The 22,044-nt window shown below is 42.0% G+C and overlaps 1 protein-coding gene across 2 annotated transcripts; it reads left to right on the forward strand.

The window, feature by feature from the left end:
• Positions 1–5,694: 5,694 nt before the first annotated feature.
• Positions 5,695–21,350, forward strand: tppp3 (tubulin polymerization-promoting protein family member 3). Of its 2 annotated transcripts, none has more exons than XM_028809345.2 (4): positions 5,695–6,028; positions 19,115–19,313; positions 19,725–19,878; positions 20,533–21,350. In XM_028809345.2, the coding sequence occupies exons 2-4, from the start codon at positions 19,126–19,128 to the stop codon at positions 20,722–20,724; spliced, it is 534 nt and encodes a 177-aa protein (XP_028665178.1). In that variant the 5' UTR covers positions 5,695–6,028; positions 19,115–19,125; the 3' UTR covers positions 20,725–21,350. The 2 variants fall into 2 exon arrangements, with proteins under 2 accessions (XP_028665178.1, XP_028665179.1); XM_028809346.2 differs by lacking the exon at positions 5,695–6,028 and adding an exon at positions 6,296–6,398.
• Positions 21,351–22,044: the final 694 nt, after the last annotated feature.

Consider the following 22,044-nt stretch of genomic DNA (forward strand, 5'->3'; position numbering starts at 1 on the left):
GCCAGTTTGCAAATCCGAGTGAAGAACTTGCATACGCCAGGGATTGAGCTAGTGTGAAAATGTGCATAGCTATACGCCATGTTTAGTTTTTATACATCGCGATGTGAGCGTGGAAAAGGGCGTACGCAACATTTTTGTGCGTATGCACCGTTTATACCTGAGGCCCCAGGTCCTAAGATTTGACGAATTTACCTTAGAGCAGGGGTCTTCAAACACGATCCTGGAGGGCCGCAGTAGCTGCAGGTTTTTGCTCCAACCCAATTGCTTAATAAGAAACACTTACCGCTCAAGTAACACTTCTGCTTCACTTTAGTTGTCTCGCTTGTTAAGATTTTGAACCCTTATTGCTTATTTTAGTCTTAAACAGCTGTATTATTGGTTTTTAATTGCTCCTAATTAGCAATAGAATGCAAATGACAAAAGAGACCAGCATTTCTCCATTTAGCTTGTTACCATTTACACCTGTGTGTATGTATCATGCACTATTGGATTTAATTTAAATACTTGGAAGGGAAGTGAAGAGAAAAAAGTGAAGGACTGAGAATTACTCCTCCATTTTAGCTTTCAAATCGTTTAGATGATATCCTTAGAAAGGGGAGGAAAATCTAAGACATGAGAATTACCTGACACAGCAGAGTTAAAGCACTAACAAGCCATGAAATTAAATTGTTGGCAAGAATTGCTTTCTAATTAAACAACCGGGTTAGAACAAAAACCTGCAGCCACTGCGGCCCTCCAGGACTGTGGTTGAGGACCCCTGTCTTAGAAGGTAGAGCTGCCATCTCACAGATCCAACATTCAGGATTTGGACCTCACAACTGATTGTCATCTCTGCGGATTCTGACTGCTCTCCCTGTCTGTACGCCAGGTGTCACCAGTTAGGCTGACTGGCCGAGTTCAAAGTGACCTGCTGGGAGTGAAGTTATAAGCAGAAATGAGCCTTGAGGTGGATGGACACACAGTTTGAAAATATTGTGTTATTCAACAATAAAAAAAAAGATGTATTTGCTAGATCTTAGCACTCTTATTCAAAGTTGGGTTTGTGAGGACTAAATCAAGGTCTTCAAAATTTTTTAAAACAGATGATTCCACTGTAAAATACTACAACAATTGCTTAAGGACATCAGTGGAAAATAACGGGAAATGAACACGACATGAACAATCAGCATGTTTACTTGTGCTTCAATAACCGGATTATTCACAGAAAATGCCTTGCAGACCCTTATTCTGATTCGAGAAATCAGGCTTTTGGCCTTTGAGAAAGCTGACTAACAGAAGTCGACTTCTCCTTGAGTGATCTGATTATGTGGCCATGTAAACACTAATTCGGGTTACTGTTAAGGATTTTGTGGTCTACTGCACTCTGTCAGCCTGCTCCTGTGTTTTCCTCACACACATTTTCAGCTGCCACGGGTAGAAGCCTCTAAAAAACACATTTTCAGAGACAAATGTTCAGACGATCACATTATTCTTTCTCCTGGCTGAAATTTTTGGTCTCAATATTTCAGAAATCACTAAATTTCTGATGAGTTGAATGTTCAGAGCTACACTCAGCAACACAATCTTAAGAGCAGTTGGGTAACACATTAAACGTAACCTAATGCAATACTTATCTTACTGAAGTAAAAACACCTGTATTGTTATTTTTCTTATTATTATTCCAGCAGTACTGGCTATAAGGTCGGGTCCATTGCTGGGCTCAATGGCACGGCCAAGCAGTGTGTGCTGTGTGCAATCCGGTAACCAGAAGCTAGACACAAAGCGTCACTTTGACTAAACATCTCTTATATTATTATAAAAAATACTTGCGACAAGACGAGACTTTTTTCCTGCGAGGTGACATGATCTTTGGAAGAGAGACAGAGACACTTTCACTTCCCACGAGACGGACAAGTCATGTCATACTTACATCCTTCAGACGCAAGTCCTGTGATACACATGCAGAGCAGGTTAGAGATAATGGAAGTACTAAAATCCGAAAGTCTACAAAAATGAGAGTAAATATCACATTAGTGCAAACAAACTGAAAATATTACTCGGTGAAATAACAGTGAAAAGAGATCGAATATTCAGGTGCTGTACAGGCTTTTAAACGTTTGAAGCTCCACACCAAATGCAGATCACGCGGGACGGCAGCAGCAGCAAGCTAAGAGCTGATTGAGCAAAGAGGAGGTAAAAAAACACCTGTTACTTCTTTCCCAATGTCTCACCGTTTAAGAGGGGTTTTGGAGGAGCGGCCGCGTCTCCTTGAGGTGCGCTCAGCCCCCCTTTTCATAACGGCGCCTACCACTGGTGGGGGGGGGGTGGGGGAAGGGTAGGCGAGCGAATTGCAGATCACGCGTGAGGGCAGCAGCAGCTCGAGCAAAGAGGAGTTAAAAATAAACAATGTATTTGTTTCCCATTGAATCACCATTTAAGAGGAGTTTCGGAGAGGTGGGCACTGGCGGGGGGGGGGGGAGGGGTTGGCGAGCGAAGCCCCCTAGTATTTATAAAACACAAGATAATTATCACAAGCGTCATGCTTATTTTCGGATTCATGGTAGCCGATGATGACGTTTAACTCTTTTTTGCACAGTTTAATGATGCCGGAGCATTTCGCCTCAGGAGGACTCCAGAAGATTACTTGCGTGTGTAAACGTGGATTATTGAGAAATCAGGTTTCTGCCTTAATCCACTTTTGTGCATGTCAGGCTCGCACTGCCTGATGCGCTCTTTTATCCAGAAGGTATTGGGAGTCTGAGCTGTGGAAGACTGAAGTCATGCCGTCTTATATTAAGATATCGCATGTTGGTCAAATCTGAGAACCTGGTCATTCCAGACAGCACTGCCAGCCTGTGACAGCCCTGGAGACGGGTGTGCTGATGTTAACAACTTTTCCCTTTCTGAGAATTTTTCTCTGTTATCTCTTAAACCTGTTCAGCTTGTTTCCAGAATGTGGTTCTGACTAAGCGCATGTGTCACACCAACATGTTCTGCTCTTGCTTAGGTAAGCAAGCAGAGACATTGACACATTGATCTAATATCAGTTAGCCCAAATTCACATGGACAGTTTTTGTAGCAACATTACCTTCCACTGTGGGAGAAGCTCACATAAACGTAGGCACATCATGCAAACTCTGAAAAGAGGTTTATTAGCAACACTACTTTCTGTGTCACCCTCTTATCCACCTATCCATAATATCTATCTTCTTTGGTGAGGATACCAGTCCATTGCAGGGCAAAATTTACAGTACAGACATGTCTTTGGATTGTGAATGGAAACTGAAGTAACTTGAGATACATCATGCAAACTCTGAGATGAGGGGGAAGCTTCACATCCAAGGTGGGATTTGAGTCTTCGGGTGTCATTGCCACGTTCCCGAGACAAGCTTCCTCCCGGCATGAATATTTGTGTATGGTGGTTACGTTGTTATTCAAATTGTGGTGAACTGCTTGGGGGAGAAGTGTGTGGGACCGAAATTGGCAGACTTTGGTGAATTGTTCATTCATTCTGAGAATTCCCTCCACCCTCTGTGGGTCTTTAAAATTCAGGGTGGGAATTTCTCAGAGGGGATTCTGTTGGAACATGGCTGTCAAGTACTAAATATATTTGTAAGGCACAGTGCTTTGATCCCAGTCTGTACACAGATGGACCATCAGCACTCACACCAGCAGATTAAGTGAAGGAGACAGACAGAGAGTTCTTATTCATGGCCACTCGTACTAACAAATTGTTTCTTGTATATATATATATATATATATATATTGTGGCAGACAGCTGGGGACCCTACCCAGCCGGGACGCCTGGACTGTCCACAAGAGGGACAATACCATCCCTGGGCCACGAGAAGGCAGCTGCCCTGGTCTGCTTGGGGGCCACCGGAAGAGAACTGGAAAGCTCATCCCTGTGGGAGGACGTGGCCACTGCCAGGGGGCGCCCAGACAGTCATGGAACCCTGGATGGCAGCACTTCTGCCACACCAGGAAGTGCTGCCGGAAGAAATCCCAGGGGCACCCAGAGTGCTTCTGGGTGCTCATCTGACACTTCCGCCACACCAGGAAGTGTCGTTGGACAGAGCACCTGGAGCCCTTCCGGGGTCGCCTCCCTCCAGATGAAGAGCCGGAGCTGGGAGGAAGGAGATGGAGCTTGTGAGGTGGGGAGTAGAGGCGAAAGAAAGAAAGAAAGAAAGAAAGAAAGAAAGAAAGAAAGAAAGAAAGAAAGAAAGAAAGGACGAGTCTGTTGGTGACTAAGGCATTGTGGAACTATTTGTTAATAAAATGTGTGTGTTTTGGACATTCTGGTGTCTGTCTGTGTCCAGGGGCTGTCTTTCCACTATATATATATATATATATATATATATATACACACACATACTGTACCTTGGATATGAATATCACATTCAGTGTATGACGTTGCAGTTATTGTCTTTTTTTGTTCCGTTGACATTGTGTTTTTGTCATTAGTCTGTGCAAGTTAGGATTTTGTCGTTCATAACAATAAACTTGAATGGATTTATTTAGGGGATGTGCATGGAACGGACCCCTTAACCAGCAGACCCAAAGTTGCAACCTCACATTGTCCACCTGTACATGCAAAGTGTGAAATATTAGCAACTTACAGGACTGTTTCAGCAAGTTTCAGTCATGGACAAGTCAAGAAGTCACCGCCACTCCCACGACAGCCGGCTGTCTAGTGTGACATACCCAGCAACTCAGCCTGACGAAAGCAACAAGTCGGGTTGTGTCTTAAGTTGCAGTGGTCGGCTTTAAGAAGATGAAGAGCCCTAGTGTGTCGTTGTTTACTTGCCCTTCGGCTGAGGGCGATGCCAACCATTACAAGCGGTATGTCAATGACTGTTCACACTTCTTGGGTACCGCACTTTGTGCTTGGCCCAACTTTCCTGGCAAAGATGATTGTGATGGGTTACTATTTTCACAAAAGGGGCACAGTCAGACAGAGTCCTTCTCGTTAGTGTGAATGTCTCCCACCCATTCATCACCTCTATTCAAGCGTGTGACAAGTAAGAGGCGATCACAACCAAGATGGACATTCTGACTTCTACAACTTCAGTGCCCACCAAAAACACACCAAGGCACATACATCATCCTTCACTTTTGGGGGCTAGCTCGCTTGTTTGCCCCCTCACTTATAAAGAGCGCTGTTTTGCTTTGCCTCTCCTCAGCTCTGTCCGTTGTGACACCACTGAACGGCTTCGCCCTCTTGGCAGGGAGCCGCTGTTCCTCTGTACTCCCAAGTCCAAATATGATGAAGGGTGGGGCGCTGCTGTTCAGAGCGCTGGATGAGGTAAAGTGAGGGGCTTTAATGTTTAACGCTGATGCTGCTGCTGCTGCTGCTGAAAATGGTGTCCCTCAAACTTGAGAAATGTGCTAAGCTCTTAACAACAGAAATCTGATAACACACGCATCCCCACCCCTACGTTTTGTGGGTCCAAGTGGGACGCTTTTCAGAATGTGTGCAGCCTGAAAGCTTCTATTGATTCAGCAGATGAATAAACAAAGATGAAAAACTAATGATGCAATGTGCCTCAGCCCAGCTGCCACAGTGTCAGAATGTGAAAACCTGGGAACAGGACTGAAATTTGCTTTGCCATCCCATAGCAACCCCTCGGTTTTTTTTTGTTTTTTTTTGACACACACACACATTTCTGAGATGTTTTGCCAGGAAGAGGATTATGTGCTCCAAGGATATCTGCAGCAGTAGAGCAACCCGAAGCAAATCCATTTAACGTGAGCTGCAGCGCTGCCCCCTTGCACCCCACTGCGGCCACCCCAATACCAGCATTGGTGCCCTGGTGGCAGCGCTCTTCCTCCCCTAAGAAGCCGCTGCCATGCTGCACACCAGTGACCTTGGTCATTCAGTCGTAGTGAAACATTTTTTTTATTGCACTCCCTTGATGTTAAACAGGATGTCTCTATGGATACAGAAATAAACAGAGGATAACAGCCCTTCAGCCTTTAAAGGAGCATTTCATTATAGGAGGACCCAGGGAGCCGACTCGAGAGGGCTTGTGCGCTGCGGTGCAAAGAGGTAGGAGCGAGCACAGTGCCTCCGTCAGCATGCGTTGCCTTTATCGTCTTCTTCTTTTTCTTTTTCTTCTTTTTTAATTTTTTATGTGTATCCTACAACCATACACACTGTCACTGCTGTGTCTATCCGAAATAATGACCAGTCACTAAGTACATGCATTAGAACTTGGACCTGAGATAGTTAATAGGACTTCTACACCTCTCGCTTTTGGTAAGTGCTGTGCTCTCCGTGGTCATGGAGCACTCAGCCGAAACCAGCAGGAGGACCTGCTTCAAGACATGCTAGACAGTCACAACAGCAGGCACAGTAATAACAGCAGCTTAAATATGACTGAAGGGACTGCGAGGTGTCTCGCTGCCTGCCTCTGCCTGTAAGTATGGTGTATGTTTTTATTTCACACAAGAGATGCATTTCAAGGTGTTCAGTCAGGCGTAACTTTATCGAGTAATTACAGCTGGGAAGCCATCCTGCTCCCTACAGATGAGTGCTTAGTGGAACTTTTTAAAATAAACTTACAAGCAAAACAAGATTAGCCGCTTAGACTGTATCTGACTGTCAAAATAAATAAATTCATTTAGAGACCCCACATGAAAGGGGGAACAGCTTTGGAAGAAGACGAAGAAATGGATATATTATCCGCTCACCAGGCACACAACAATATGACTGAATGGAGTTGTTTGGCCCAACAGCACCGAGCAAAGGGCCACGCTGGCGAGGGTGCTGGGCACACACTTGTTAGTGCCACCCGTGTATGGCATTGGTTAAAGAATACGGCCAGGGTGATACAGGATGGCAAAGGACGCGCCATTTCGTGGTAGTTTTGAGTTTAATTGTGCACTTGCTCTTTCATTTTACATTTTATATATATATATATATATATATATTAGTTTTATATGCATATTGGTTCTGCACTTTATAATCTTATATATTTACAAATACAAGCAGTAAAAATATTTTAAAGTATTAATTGAAACAGTTACTATATTATACATACTTTGCATTTTCTCTTTGAAAATGAATGGATGGTTTATAACATCTGAATAATACAACAATGTAAATCTAATGTAGAAATTAGATTTAGATTCTTACTGTTGTATTATTAAAAAACACCACCACACTACAATATCTGTGTAAAAGTAGAATGATATTTGTCCCCATGGGAAAATTTGCCTTTTTACAGAAGTTCTTTGAATAAATAAATACTTGAATGGGTGGATATGTTAGCAAGTAAATAAACAGAGTATAAGCTAAATAAGGTTTATTTCAGTTTTGACCGGCATCCCATATGTAGTAGCCATGTCTCTATTTAAAATTCTCCCGTGTGATTTATTTGCCACCATTCTTTAGCAGTCAGCTCCACCCCATGCGACTCTTGTAAACGTGTGTTTGTGACTGCGCAGACTTTACCGTCTTTTTTGTACTGGAAATTTAAAAGAGTCATTTTCTGCGTATAACTCTCCACAGATACTGATAAAGCATTTGAAGAAGTGTGTTCGTTCATTTAAACGGGTGTCTGATGTTAAGCACGCCAGGCGTGTGTGTGTGTGTGTGTCGGGGGTTTATGTCGGCTTGTGCTGTTAAACGTGTTCTTCTTGACCAGGCACTTTTTAAATTCATTTATTTATTTTACTTGCACCACTGGAGTTGTTCTGCTCTTCGGGATGAACAGACGAGCAAATGCCTTAAAATGTACTTGTAGATCATTTGCTCTTTTTCTTTAATTATACTGATTTATGTGCAAAACACCCCCTCGATAGAGGCTGCCATGCTGCGCAAAGCCGACACTTACGTTACAAACAATGAGGTAGCGCGTGTGATAATCAACGAACAGCAAACTAATTTCGGGGTGGAAGCGAGCGGCAGGATGCTCCTTCGGATTGGACACATGGCTGAATGAGCTGCCACCAAACCGGATCGCATCCCGGGAGACTCCCCTCCAGACCTGCTTCAGTATTCTGCCGATGCGACTGTACCCCTCGTCCCTTCGTGGCTTCTTCGTACCCGTCTTGCTCCCACTCATCCGACGTCTGCCGACCTGCACCGAGATGGGCTACCCGTAAATTCCCTTCCCTCTTTGGTGCGATGTTGTGCGTGTGACCCTCGATTGTGTCCATCTTTTAAATGATAGCTGTCGGTCACCGTGTGCTGTTTAAATGCAGATTAAAACGGAATGTGCAGCGATAATAATAACAATAATCACTGTCTAGAAATGTTAGTATCTGCGATTGCAAGTACGCCGAGAGAGCCCGACGACGGTGCAGTTTCAAGTCGCAATGCAGGAAGCAGAGGAGGGCGCACAAGTCAGCAGATCTTCGCAGACAGTGGCGGTGCTCGAACGCATAAAGCGGCAGACGCGCGTTCACAGGGTGCCCGGTGGTCCCCGTCCGACCCCCGACTCGAGTGTACTGGAAATGCGCTCATTAGATCGGACAGATATGAATCTGCTGTAAAAAGTATGCAGCGTCTCCCGGAGGTGCACGTCGTGTCGGTCTACCTGGGCTTTAGGAGCAGAAATCGAAGATGGGGGATTTAAATTGCACTTGTGCTCTATGAAGCTTTTAAGGCCACCAAACCTTGCTATATATAAATAAATACCTTTAGAATAGAGAGCCTCGGGCTACCGCCTCCGGGGTCTTCTTCCTTCGGCCACAGGTGCAGTTCGGCATTCTGTGCACATCGTGTCTGTGCCCCTTTACATCATCCTGTTGTGCTTTCTCTCTGTTCAAATCAACGTTACAGGAAGGATGTTAGGCCAGGGGTCTTCAACTGAGGTCGTGGAGCGCTACAGCAGGTTTTCATTCTAACCCTTTTCTTAAATCAGTTACCAGTTTTTGCTGCTAATTAACTATTTTGCCTTCATTTTAATTGTCTTGTTTTTATAAGGTTCAGTCCTCGGAATTGCTTCATTTTTTTTCCTTAAACAGCACCCAAACAGAAATGAGATGTGAAGTGAACCAACAGAATAAATCGGGACTTTAAACTCCAAACATCTTCACTCCAACCTGTTTCTTCAGCAGATGCCGGTTCTAGTTGTTCATTAAACCCGTTATTTAATTCCACGCTTGCTGGTGCTCTCATTCTGCCAGACTAGACATTTCCAACCCTGTTGTTTTTCTTTTTTCCTAAGTTCACCGTCAAAATGTTTTGCGGACCTGAGCAGATCAGCATCACCGAGACCTCCGCCTTTCTGTACGATGGACACAGGTTAGGTGGTCAAGTGTTGGCTCGTTTTGTATCTCATTATTGTTTGACTGCTAATTCAAGGAAAACGAAACAACTGAGAGGTTTTAAATAGCAAGTCAATTAAAATTAAGGCAAACGAGTTCATCAACAGTAAAAACTGTCCGCTAATTAAGAAAATGGTTTCAATGAAAACCTGCTGCCACTACAGCCCTCCAGGACCGCAGTTGGAGACCCCATGCGTAGGCTATGGGAGTGATGTTATTTTTTAATGTATTTACTTTGAGTAAATACGAGCAGAGTGGTGGGTAGACATTGTTAAATAAACACGGGATACTCCACGGATATTGGAGCGTCCCATTTGCAATCAGCCACACAAACGTTTACATACATCTCGTAATGTACTCTCGGCTGCCAAAAGGGTTTGCGAATATATGTCCAAGTATTATGGTCTGCTGCTTTGCTAAAATACAATACATTTTCTGTCGTATTATAAAAAGCTGTATATTAATTAGTTCTTAAAATATCTATTTCAGAAGTATTAAATACATGAGGATAAACACATGAACAAATGTATTTATAAAGGGCAGCAATGCAATAATAGTACGGCTTTTCACCTGCAGGTGGCGCTTTAATAGTTACAAACACAAAACAATCCCTTTATAGTTCGTTCGTTTCATGATGTAAGTTGTTGTGTGTTTTTTTGTCATATTTATAATGCAAGTTGCTAACCGTTTCCCTGGAAACATCGCCATACATTCCCTTATACGATACAAACAGGATGAGCTACAACTGTTGTACATCTGGTTTGGATCAACAACTTTACTTCACTCACATCCCGGATATTTTTTGCAGCCGTGCTTCCACTTTGAAAGGCATTATGCAAAATAAAGATTAATAAAATGAAGATTATTATTGATAATAATTATTATTGATATCGTGTTCGGGTTCATGACTATTCCACACTCTCCTTTCATATACAGTCGCAGTCTGGTGCCACTGTGAAAGGCACTATAAAATATTTAATCATATCCTTGTTTGGGTGAAAAACATTCTGACATATGGAATGATTCTATTTTTAATCACTACTTTTTTCATTCTTACATTTTACCATATTGCTTTGAAATCGTGATGACACAACGAAGAGCGCCACGTAACGAAGATTACTTCACTAAGATGTGGCCTGATATACTTTTGGAGCAATAACTTTATTGTCTTCTGCTCAATGGCCTGATTTTATATGTCCCCCTGCATGAGCTAACTAGGAAAAATGCTCATTTTTCCAGACTCACAATCGTATTTGTTTTGTTGCCCTACGCCACCATACTGATACCGAAGTCATCTTTCCATCAAAAGCACTCAACTGAATGTTACAAGTAACTCCATCCCCACTACCTCTGCAAGAAAAGGCACTATTGAAAATAAAGATGAATGGACTCAGATTCAGGAGTTACGCCAGGCTTAAACAAATCATTTTATCCAATTAAAGGAACTTTAAGTCCGCCTTAAAAATCTGTAAATTATACATCACTGAGAGAAACGTAAACGGCGCATGACTTCTAATGCTAATGCACCTGCCTGGTATGAACAAGCTATAAGAAAGAAACGCACTGCAGTTTAATTTTCTGAAAGTTAATAAAACGTATTACAATGGACGATTGGCACACATTTATTGAGATTCCTGTAAATGTATTATTGCATCACAAACTGCAGAGAAAGCATGGCAAGAGTCTTTCCGACTGACAGCTAAAGCCACGGACTTGTGCCAAAAATAAATAAACAACGATACAAAATAAACCAACGTCTATTCTCTTTATTCTTATTTTGATTTTTAACGACACAAATGGTAATGCCACCGCGCCACTCTTTCCCTGTAGCACACCAGTGCAGCTGTATAGTCCTAACATCCACATTCCCACTACCACTGTTCTAATCCAGTTTAATTCGATTTGCACAAAACATCCACTTCAAGTATTCTGTGCGTAACGATAGATAGATAGATAGATAGATAGATAGATAGATAGATAGATAGATAGATAGATAGATAGATAGATAGATAGATAGATAGATAGAAAGCTTTCCTCCAATCCTCACCAGGCTGTCCTGGTGTGTTTGGCTGTCCCACGACATTCCGGCTATCCCGGTCACAGCAGTCCTCTTATGCTGAACTGCTCCTTGTTTCCCCCTCGCTAATTTAATGGCCTTGCACAAGAATGTACAAAATGCTAAATAAAATCATTCTCGAAATCACACGCTGGATTTTCATGTGTCTGTGGGCTCACACTCCCTCTTTTTCAAAAGATCCAACCCCGAACCCTGTTACTAAGTAAACCGAATAAAATGACAGATTTATGTAAATTCATTTGAGATTCAAAACCAACCACGTGCATATTAAACTATTGCACTATATATATTTTACACAATTGCAATATATATATATCCGAGGTTCAATTCCCGTAAGGGAGTGCAGTGAGTGTGTACGCCTGATGAGCCCAGAATTAGGGCGAAACACGTGTCGTGTACTCTTTGCATTATTTGACAGTAAACTATTTCAACCATATATATCCATCCATCCATCCATTTTCCAACCCGCTGAATCCGAACACAAGGTCACGGGGGTCTGCTGGAGCCAATCCCAGCCAACACAGGGCACAAGGCAGGAACCAATCCCGGGCAGGGTGCCAACCCACCGCAGAACCATATATATATATATATATATATATATATATATATATATATATATATATATATATATATATATACATACAGTATATATATATATATATATATATATATATATATATATATATATTGTTTTCAAACAAATTATGCCATATGTTTAAAGACAGTAAACGTCCCACCCGTGCAAGCGGCTGACGATGAAAGAAATGCGACTACACCTGCCAAGGGGGTGGGGAGGTCCGCCCCTCTCACCACGTGTGCCGGGCTAATCAAGTGAGACTTTAAGTCCTGACTGCTTTCTTGGGGTTCTTCCTTTTGTGCTGCTGAAGATGTTTAGAAGCCAATCACAAAGTTTTACAGTCCTGCTGTCCCCACTGGAGATTCGTCTTTAAGACTGCGGACATATTGTGCCACTTGGGCGAGGTTCTCCTTAACTCGTACTTAATTTTCTGAACTGATCCATGCATCCATTTGCTGAACCCAATTTTTGTGTCAGGAGGAACCAAAACCTGTGCTGCAATGAATGAAATGGCAATAGTCCACTGCGGTGGGTCATTTGCAAAGCAATAAACCCAACTTGTGGGAGAAGAATGCAATCAGAGCTTTCTATTTGTGGACAGGGGAGGATGGATGAATTCCACACAGACGGTGCTTTAGCTGACATTTCACCTAAAAGTCTGGTGCTTTAAGGCAGTGCTCCGCAACCGGTGTGCCACGGCACACTGGTGTGCCTTGAGCCGATACAGGTGTGACGCGGTCAAATAAGACAATTTTCTAACTAAATAATATTTCAACGGTCCTCCTTAGAAACACAATAACGAGAATACGTGCAATGAAATATTCGCGTAAATGGCCTTTTAAAGGTTTAATAATTTTATGTGTCATTTCTCTGAAATAATAAATCCCATCGCCTGTCGCCTACGACGTAGGCCCTACGTAGTCGCCAGACAACTCCGTAGTATGCTTTGATAGGCAGAGCGCTCCGTGCCCTCACCTAGATTCAATTCAAGCTGACGTATTAGTCGTGCTACGTCGCATTCACTCGTCTTGCGACAGTAGTTATCATTCATTACTATTAGTTGTGTTGCTGAATTGTGTATGGTTAACGTTCTTCGTGTGATTCATATTTAGTTTTATACCCCTTTAAATATGGATAAATATTTACGTGGAAAAGATTCGTCTTCACGTACAGATGATGAAGAACCCAGCACAAGTGTTGCAAAAAAAAACAAAGAAGATTGTGAAAAGGAAGTACAACGAAGACTACATTCGATATGGATTCTCGTGGTGTGGTGACGAAACGGCTCCAAAGCCACAATGCATCATTTGCGGCGATCAGCTATCAAACGGGGCAATGGCACACAGTAAACTAAATCGCCATCTAAATTCAAACCATCCCAGTTACGCCAAAAAAAGACAAACAACTCTTGTGTTAATTAAAAATGATAAGCGGTCATGCTTAAAAGATCTTGACCAAGAACTTCGGGTTGCGCTGACAAATATTGAGCCGAATATAAAACTTTTGTGTTCATTGAAACAAGCGCAGGTATCACATTAATCAGTCATTATGTTATAATAATTATTAAGATTGCATAAAAGTAAATATAGTATAGTTTTTATGTATGTATACTTATAATAAATGTATACTTATAATAAAAAATGAAAATTTATTGTAAAATTTGTGTATTAAATTAATATCTATATATCAGTGGGGTAGCTGGAGATCATGTTGCCCGGGGCGGTGAAAAATTTGACGCCCCAAAGCTGAAAGAAATTTTTTTTGCGCCTCCTCAAGGAACAAAAAAAAGGAAACTGCAGTAGTTTGGACGCCCCTAAATAGCTGGCGCTCGGAGCGGACCTCCCAAAAAGCTACGCAACAGCTAAATATTATAGGTTTTGACGTGCCGCGGAAATTCTAGGAAGAACTTTGGTGTGTCGTAGGTGAGAAAAGGTTGCGGAGCACTGCTTTAAGGCACCTCATTTAAACCCTGGTTAGCTTAGTCACTTCTTAACTTAATACGATAAGCCAGTCCATCCCTTTACACAAAATGGACACAAGCCAGCCATCTAGTCATTCTTTAAATTTGTGTCACTAAAGCATATTTCACCAGCTAAATTTAGAGTGCAAAGACAAATTGTAAAACTTAATGTGTGATAAAATGATGACTTGAACATTTGAGGTAACAGATTTCCGATATTTCTTCCTTCAGCTTGAGGAAAACAAAATATTTTGTGACCTTGTAGCACTGGCAGTCCATCCAGGGTGGGTTTCTGCCTTACACCCGATGGACAAGTGGATATTACACCGTGTCTGGCTGTGGTATCAGGCTATGCCAACTTTCTGAGAAGGCAATTCTTTGAAAGTAATCCTCCCCTTTTGGAGGTGACAGAATGCAGGGACATAAAACTCAGAGAGAGATTAAAATGGCCCCCAGTTTACAAAAGTAAAGGACCGCAGGGCGTACGCATCCAACAGGCAGATTCAATGTCGCTTTTCATTTCAGGCTGCTTTTTATAGCTTAATGCATCTTTGCCATCAAATATGACTTTTGGTCAATGGCTGCCCTCATGAAAGTAGAAAACAAAAGCAGCCCAAATCAGTACTAAACTTAGCTGACCAAATCAAGTAAAACCTTCCATAGTTTGATTGTGGAGATGAAATGTAGTTTCCTTGGTAAGTGTGATGCATGGACATGAAAGTCACCGCATCACATCTCTGCACCACCATAGAAGACGGCCTAGCGGGGCCACAGAAGACTCACAGACCCAGAAGGTCAAAGAGACCTCAAGTCCGTCTTCATATAAAACCTCAAGCACGGCTTGTGCCCATACAGTATGTTTGAACGAGACTCACTTTCATATGTTTTCTTTAATAGCTCTCCTGATGAGCAATATATCCTCTCCACAATAATAAATCCATCTAGAAGTGTAATCCCAAAATTTCCTGCTTATCCTCATTAAACATTACCACAGCAGGGCTCATGTGTCTGGTGCTGCACAAGCCCCAAAGTGGCAAAGGAAAATGAGAAAAGAGAGCGGGCCTTCCCACTTTACCCTGCTGGTTTCTGTCCATCTCATTGCAGTTCTTCAAAGAAACAGAAATGGTATGAAAACAGGTGAGTGCCTTGTAACCGCTGCAGCTACCGTGTGTGTGTGTGTGTGTGTGTGAGTGTGTAGCAGACACGGGCCAGGGCACTGGACTTAAAAGCACAAGGCTGCCACTTCGATACCCACATCCAACTTACAGCATAAACCCCAAGCAATTCATTTAGCATTTCATTGTACAACTGGGGGAAAAAATTAAATATACGTAAACACTTGTGATGCATTGTGATCCTGTAGTCTGAATCAGGTACATATTTGCAATGTGAACTGTCGTTATTAAATGTATATTTTTTGTGGGAATTTGATGTTTTTAACATTTGTTTCTCTTCAAATCTCTGAAGCATGAATAGTCATGTCAGTGAGCTCAGTCAGTGCATTCAGAGGCACAATCCTTTCTCAGAAAAGATTGTCGTGGGCCACAGGATCCTCGGTGACTTTGCTCACAGTCAGTTTTTTTAACAAAGATATGAAGTGTGTGATCATAAATCATCCATGTAAGCCAAGAGTGAACAGCACACTAACATCTCCTCAGGGCTCAGTGAAGTTTGGCCTGATGAGGAGCATCAATTTATCCCAAAACACAGATTCAGGTCACTGAGAGATGCAATGATGCTAGCGTGATGGCAGGAGGAGGAGATCAGCTGATTGTATTTCAGTTTTTCTTTGGAGGCTGCTAGAAGAGAGGAGATCCTGAAGGGGACACCAGCAGTAATATGAAACCTGACCGGCTCACTAATTCTTTTGTTAATTTTCCAAACCCTTTTACGCCAAGACAGTATTGATGGAAATCACAGCCTGTCCCAGCAACTGCATTCACGAGAGGGTGCACTCATGCACATATCCATGATCACTCATACCTGAACAATTTAAAATGCATATCCTTGGGATGATGGGAAGAAAACCCAGAGGAGAAACATAGAAACGAGGAGAATGTGTGACGTTAACATCCATAAAGTTAGAGTGCAGGGCTTAAGCTTAAGGTAGGTGTTGTCCTATTTTGAGCTTCTAGGATAGATATTCATCTCCCATTAACTAAGCAACAGAAACTATAACTATAGAGTGCCCACCGAAATATTAATATACCCAGATGTATGGTGGAGTGGTGGCTCTGTGGTTGCCGTTTCAATTGCCATTATTACCAGGAGGGATCCTACTCTGTTGGGCCCTTGAGCAAAGCCCTTAACCTGAAAACTCAGGATCTCCACTATCCAAGTCCTGTCCATGATGCTGACATCTTCACAAGCCCAGTCCGCAACACTTTCTCTGCAAATGTGACTGCATTGTAAAGTTCACATTGAAAAAAAACACAGTTTTTTAAATATGAAATCGATATGCATTGTGCTTTTATACTTGAAGAATTTTTGAGCCATGATCCCAAATCATATATATAATGGCTTTATACTTAGCCGCCTTAGAAGTTGACATACTCCATGTCAGACTCCTACTGTTATGTGTATGTCGGAAAATATCATTCATCCGCACTTGAGCATCTTGGGCAAATGGCATGCACACAAAGGCGTATTGTATGACAGCATGACATTCAGGCCATCTCCTCCATTCTGAAACATGAACCTGCCAGAAAGTCCGCATACCAGTCTAGTCTGTGCCCAGTGAAGAGGCCACTTCATATCCTTGTCTTCAAAATCACTTTAGAAAAATCCACCAGGTTTGTTTCTCACCCATAATGTATGTGCAAACAAACACACACTAAGAGCTAAAGGTCTATGCTTCCAATAAGAAGACTGACCCGTTTTTGTCCTTGTCCCCAGTTATAAAGACAACACAGTTGGAAGGCAGATGCAGTGTCTACCTTTGGCACACCAAATCTTTGGGTAAAAATGCACATATTAGATGCATTGAGTTCACAAAATACACAAGAACACAAGGAGAAGAGTTAAATGAGAACACACTATTCATTCCGCTCAAGACGCAGTAACTTATCAATTCCTATTCACAGAATGATTGTTAGTGTGTGTTGTCATTTATAGGCCGTCAAAGTATCAACTCAACTTCCTGATAAGTTATTTGATGTACTTGATCTACGACTCTCTGCTTGAATACCTGAATGCCAAACACACATATCATTATTGTTGTGGATTTGATCAGATATCACTGATCATCTTAGGAAAAGCAAAAAGACTTTAATTTAAATGATTAAAAATGCGTATATCTATATTAGCAGAAGAATTTACTTCATAAATCTCATAATTCTAACATAAATTTGAAGGAAGTTGTTGCCTTTAACTATACATTGAATTCCCTAATACTAATTCTAGAAACAGAAAAGAGCGACTTTCGACAAAGAGGGACATGATAAAAAACTACTACCACTGTATTGGACAGGGAGAGCCCTTTGAGTCGTGGGGTACTTTTTATCCCAGCAGGCTTTTGTGAGCCACAGAATGGTTGGAGTATGGATGGTAATAATTGCTTATCTTACAAGGGGACAACCTGCAGCTACAAAAACTTATTATATTGGTGTCAGCAGTGGGATGAGCTTCACCACAGAAGGCAATTTAAGATGAAGAGAAAGTAGCAGAAACAAAAAAACAAGTCTATTGAAGGAATTGAAGTGAAATCACTGACCCATTGCTTGGTAGTGAATAAAGCTCCAAACTTACACAGCTTCTTTTACCTCATAAGCCTGAAGTTTCACTTTGTCAAGAATTTTAAGTTCAGTTCCGTATCAAAGGTGCCAATGTTGGCAGTTAGCCAGCCTGAGATTTAGTTTTTCAGTTTATACAAGGCAGATAGTGTAGGAGCAATGGACATTTTCTGGAGTAAGATGTGGAACGTTAGAGGAGTTGGTGTCTGAGATCCGGCTGCATATTTAAAGACCAAGGCCAGTATTCTTGAGACCACCCACTAGACTCTAGTGACTAGAGGAAAGCATTTGGCCTACAGATTCTAGGAGTGGGAACATATTACCAGTTTAAGAGAACAGGCAGCTGGGGGGCTGTAATAGAGACCTAGCATTTTAAGGGCTACACGTCAGTTAGTGCTGCAAGAACATCAAGGGCTGGTAGGGAAAGCTTGACTCTGGAAACCCTGTAGCCCAGGAAGGCCATCTTTTCTCTGAAAGTTATTCTGTGGCTTGGCGCAAAAGTGACTTTCGGAGTGAAGGCTTACTGGAGGAAGGAAGAAAGGCTGGGGTGACATAAGACAGCAAGATCAGATATGAAAGGAAACGTTTTGGTGTGGTCCTCAAGAATCTGGTAAGTGGACAAGCCACCCAACCTCAAATAAAGATATTTTGTAATTAAAAGGGCCCAAGTGGGCAGCAGGATTTTAATTATTTGGTTTTTTTTTTGTTTTTCTATACTTTGAATTTTCACCTGTGTTATGCCTCTTTGTAAAGTGTGCTGTTTAATAAATAAATACATACTGTAGCTTTAGCTTCCTTCATATCATTTGGCCGAAAGGTTTTTCTTAATTTTCAATGTGCTTTGATGGCTCATTGTAAGGGCGTTAAACAAACATCAAGTGTGTGTGTCCACTCTGTTTCATTTATGTGTTGTCAAAGGGACACCATTCTGTCCTCAGAGACTCAACCAGCATTATTCTGTTATTGCCTTAAAAATTGGATATTAATAAAATATAAATCAGACACTTGGAAAAGCATCAATGACTTCGCATGTCATATGTCCCCTGGGTTGGACATGAACCAAAAGTCCAGTCTATGCTTAACACACTTGGAGAAACAGCCATACAAACTCCACAGAGACAGTGGCTTTTTCCAAGGTTCAGACATGTCCTCCTGAAGGGATGAGGCACCAGTGCTACCCTCCATGCCAGCAGGCCACACTCTGTCACTGTCTTTTCTAATTCCTCACTTGGAAGCAGAGGTAGCTAAGTCTGGCCACAGAAACACCTCAGCAGACTGGAGTGCCCAGAGGACTCATCACTTGGTGGCCTTTGTACTGACCTATGCTGGCTAGCTGGTACTTTCTAAGTTGGGTTTATTTGGGATTACCCTCGTTAGTTTTAGTCTTATTTTAAGTTGAGGATGACTTACACTAACAGAAATTTTACAGAAGTCGCTAACTTTCAGGGCTCTTCTTTTGCACACTTCATTGCAGGCCTGAATTCCAATTGTCCCTTCTATTTATTTTTCTTTAGTGTTGCTCAAGATGGCACAAAGCACAGACATGTCCGAACTGCAGGAAGCCTTTAAGAAGTTTGCCATCCATGGTGACACAAAAGCAACTGGCAAAGAGATGAATGGTAAAAACTGGGCCAAGCTGTGCAAAGACTGCAGAATTATTGATGGCAAATCTGTGACCAGCACTGACGTAGACATTGTCTTCTCCAAAGTGAAGTAAGTTTCCTCTGAGCCCTGTAATCTTCTTCATAATGACTAACAATTAGCTCCTTTTTTTGCTAAAATGTCACTGAAGTAAACAAGACAGTGCAGCCTTCTCCATAAAGCCAGTCGCGGTGCATGCCAGTGCAATAAGCCTCCCAAGATTTGACAAATTAATCCTGAATTACCAGGTTTCATAATCCATTTAATAAAAAACAAATCAGTCTCTTTCCTTTATAATAATCTTCTTGATAGACCAGAGAATTCGATTCAGGGTAGGGTTCCTATAGGCTCCTTCAGCACAAGAACTGCTATAAGGTAGTCTCCAACTGTTAACATCAGTGCCCCACTGTTTCTTGAGCTGCATAATGAATCATCACTAATGACTCACCCAGTCTCATAGCATCCTCACTATGCTGTCCACAGAGCAAAGACGGCCCGAGTCATCACATATGCCGAATTTCAGAAGGCCTTGGAGGAGCTGGCACCAAAGAGGTTCAAAGGAAAGAGCAACGAGGAGGCAATTCAAGACATATACAAGCTGGTAGAAGGGAAGGAGCCTGCAAATGTTGGAGTGACTGTGAGTGACCGTTAAATCGCCTCAGGATGGGGACAAGACAGATGGGGAGGGCAGAATGGCTCAAATAAATTATTATATTTAATAAAATAATCTACAGTACATACAGTGTAGACTTCCACTTGGTGACTAACAGTCTGCTTGTGTGCCCTGACAGACAGACAGACAAATAGATAGATAGATAGACAGACAGATAGATAGATAGATAGATAGATAGATAGATAGATAGATAGATAGATAGATAGATAGATAGATATGAAAGGCACTATATGATAGATAGATAGATAGATAGATAGATAGATAGATAGATAGATAGATAGATAGGAAAGGCACTATATGATAGATAGATAGATAGATAGATAGATAGATAGATAGATAGATAGATAGATAGATAGATAGATAGATAGATAGGAAAGGCACTATATGATAGATAGATAGATAGATAGATAGATAGATAGATAGATAGAGAGATAGATAGATAGATATGAAAGGCACTATATGATAGATAGATTTGCTCTTTTGATTAAAGATTAACAGCAGCTTTCAGACATTAAAATATGCAGCTGCCCCAGTGCCTCCCAGGGCACTTGAACATTTCAAATGTGTCTCATTCAACTATCCCTTACCCTAAAATATGTTCTATTTTTTCTTTCACAGAAAGTGACCAAGGCAGGAGCAGTTAACCGGCTGACTGATACCACAAAGTACACAGGGTCGCACAAGGAGCGCTTTGATGAGAGTGGCAAAGGAAAAGGAAAAGGCGGTCGAGAGGACCTGGTGGAAAACACGGGATATGTATCGGCCTACAAGAATGCCGGCACGTATGATGAGAAGGCAAAGGAGAAGTGAGCACTCCCTGCCAAACATGCAACTTTGTGGTAGCACACACACACTGGCACCTATGGAGGTTTAGACGTGCCTGTGTGCGTTCGTATATATGTATGCATTAGAAACACGTGCATATATGTATATAAATCTATACTGTATATATATGTTGTGGCAGGGAACCCTCCCCAGAGGTATAAAAGGGTCAGAGGCTTTGGGTGAGTCCATCATAAATTTAAGACTGTAAATCTTCAGTATAAGTAAAATGAAACAACTCGGCTAGTGCCCTCAAGGGTCTTCCTTGCCTCTTTCAGGAGCTCCTCCTAGCCTGTGAGCTAAACAACTCTCACTGATGCACCCTTTCTGACACCCTGAGGGGCTCTGAGGGACTCCGTTCTCTCAATGGTGCCTGGTAGGATTGGACACATTTTAAGGACTCACAGAAGACCCCCACTCCTCTGCTCTGGTTTAGCTCTACTGCTGCTCTTCCTTTTTTCTTTCTCTTTCTCTCTCTCTTCACCCTCCTTCCCCTTTGCTAATGTGATGTTGTTCTTTGCTTCATGATTTATTTTATTACCTGGATATCAAATCATAGCCAAACTGGAACTGGAACTTATTGAACCAAATAAAGTATTTTTTATTAAACTGGATGCACATTGTGCATAATGGAGTACTGGTTTAATCTCCATATTAAATGCATCCATGTTTTAATGCACTGATCAAGTTAAGAGCCATGGGGGAGCTGGGAACCAACAATGGACAGGAAGCCAGTCCACCACAGCACGTACTCACACTGGGTCAGTTTACACTAACACAAATATCTCTGGAAGAAAAACCCAATAGTGCCAGGAGTAAAAGCATTCCATACATGTGGAGAACGTGCAGATTGCACCCAGGCCATGTCCCAGACAGGACTCCCAGCACTCTGAAACTGCACACACCAACCTCTGCACCACTATGCTATGCCCAGTACTGACACAATAATGTGATGACAGTAAAAATGCTCTGATTGCTAAAACGTTACATCTGGAATGAGCCTGGACTGTCCCCGTCGATACCCCTATGGCGGCCCAGCTCACTCGCGGACCACTGCTTCCTGTATCTTCTAGCATTTCATGCATAGCAACCTCAGCTTTTCCTACAGCTCACAAGCTCAAGGACGTTCACTACCATCCCTGCTCCAGGGCTCCCTGGCTCAACTACATCAACTTTTGCCAAGTTTCCTGCCTTTCACTATCAGCTTATTGACAATGATAAATGAGCATTAATGATTAATTAATTAATTAATCAATGATTAACAAGATTAATGGCACCTCAAAAATAAAATTACAGACACGTGGGTAA

Source organism: Erpetoichthys calabaricus, chromosome 9, assembly GCF_900747795.2.
Source record: "Erpetoichthys calabaricus chromosome 9, fErpCal1.3, whole genome shotgun sequence".
Lineage (NCBI taxonomy): Eukaryota > Metazoa > Chordata > Cladistia > Polypteriformes > Polypteridae > Erpetoichthys > Erpetoichthys calabaricus.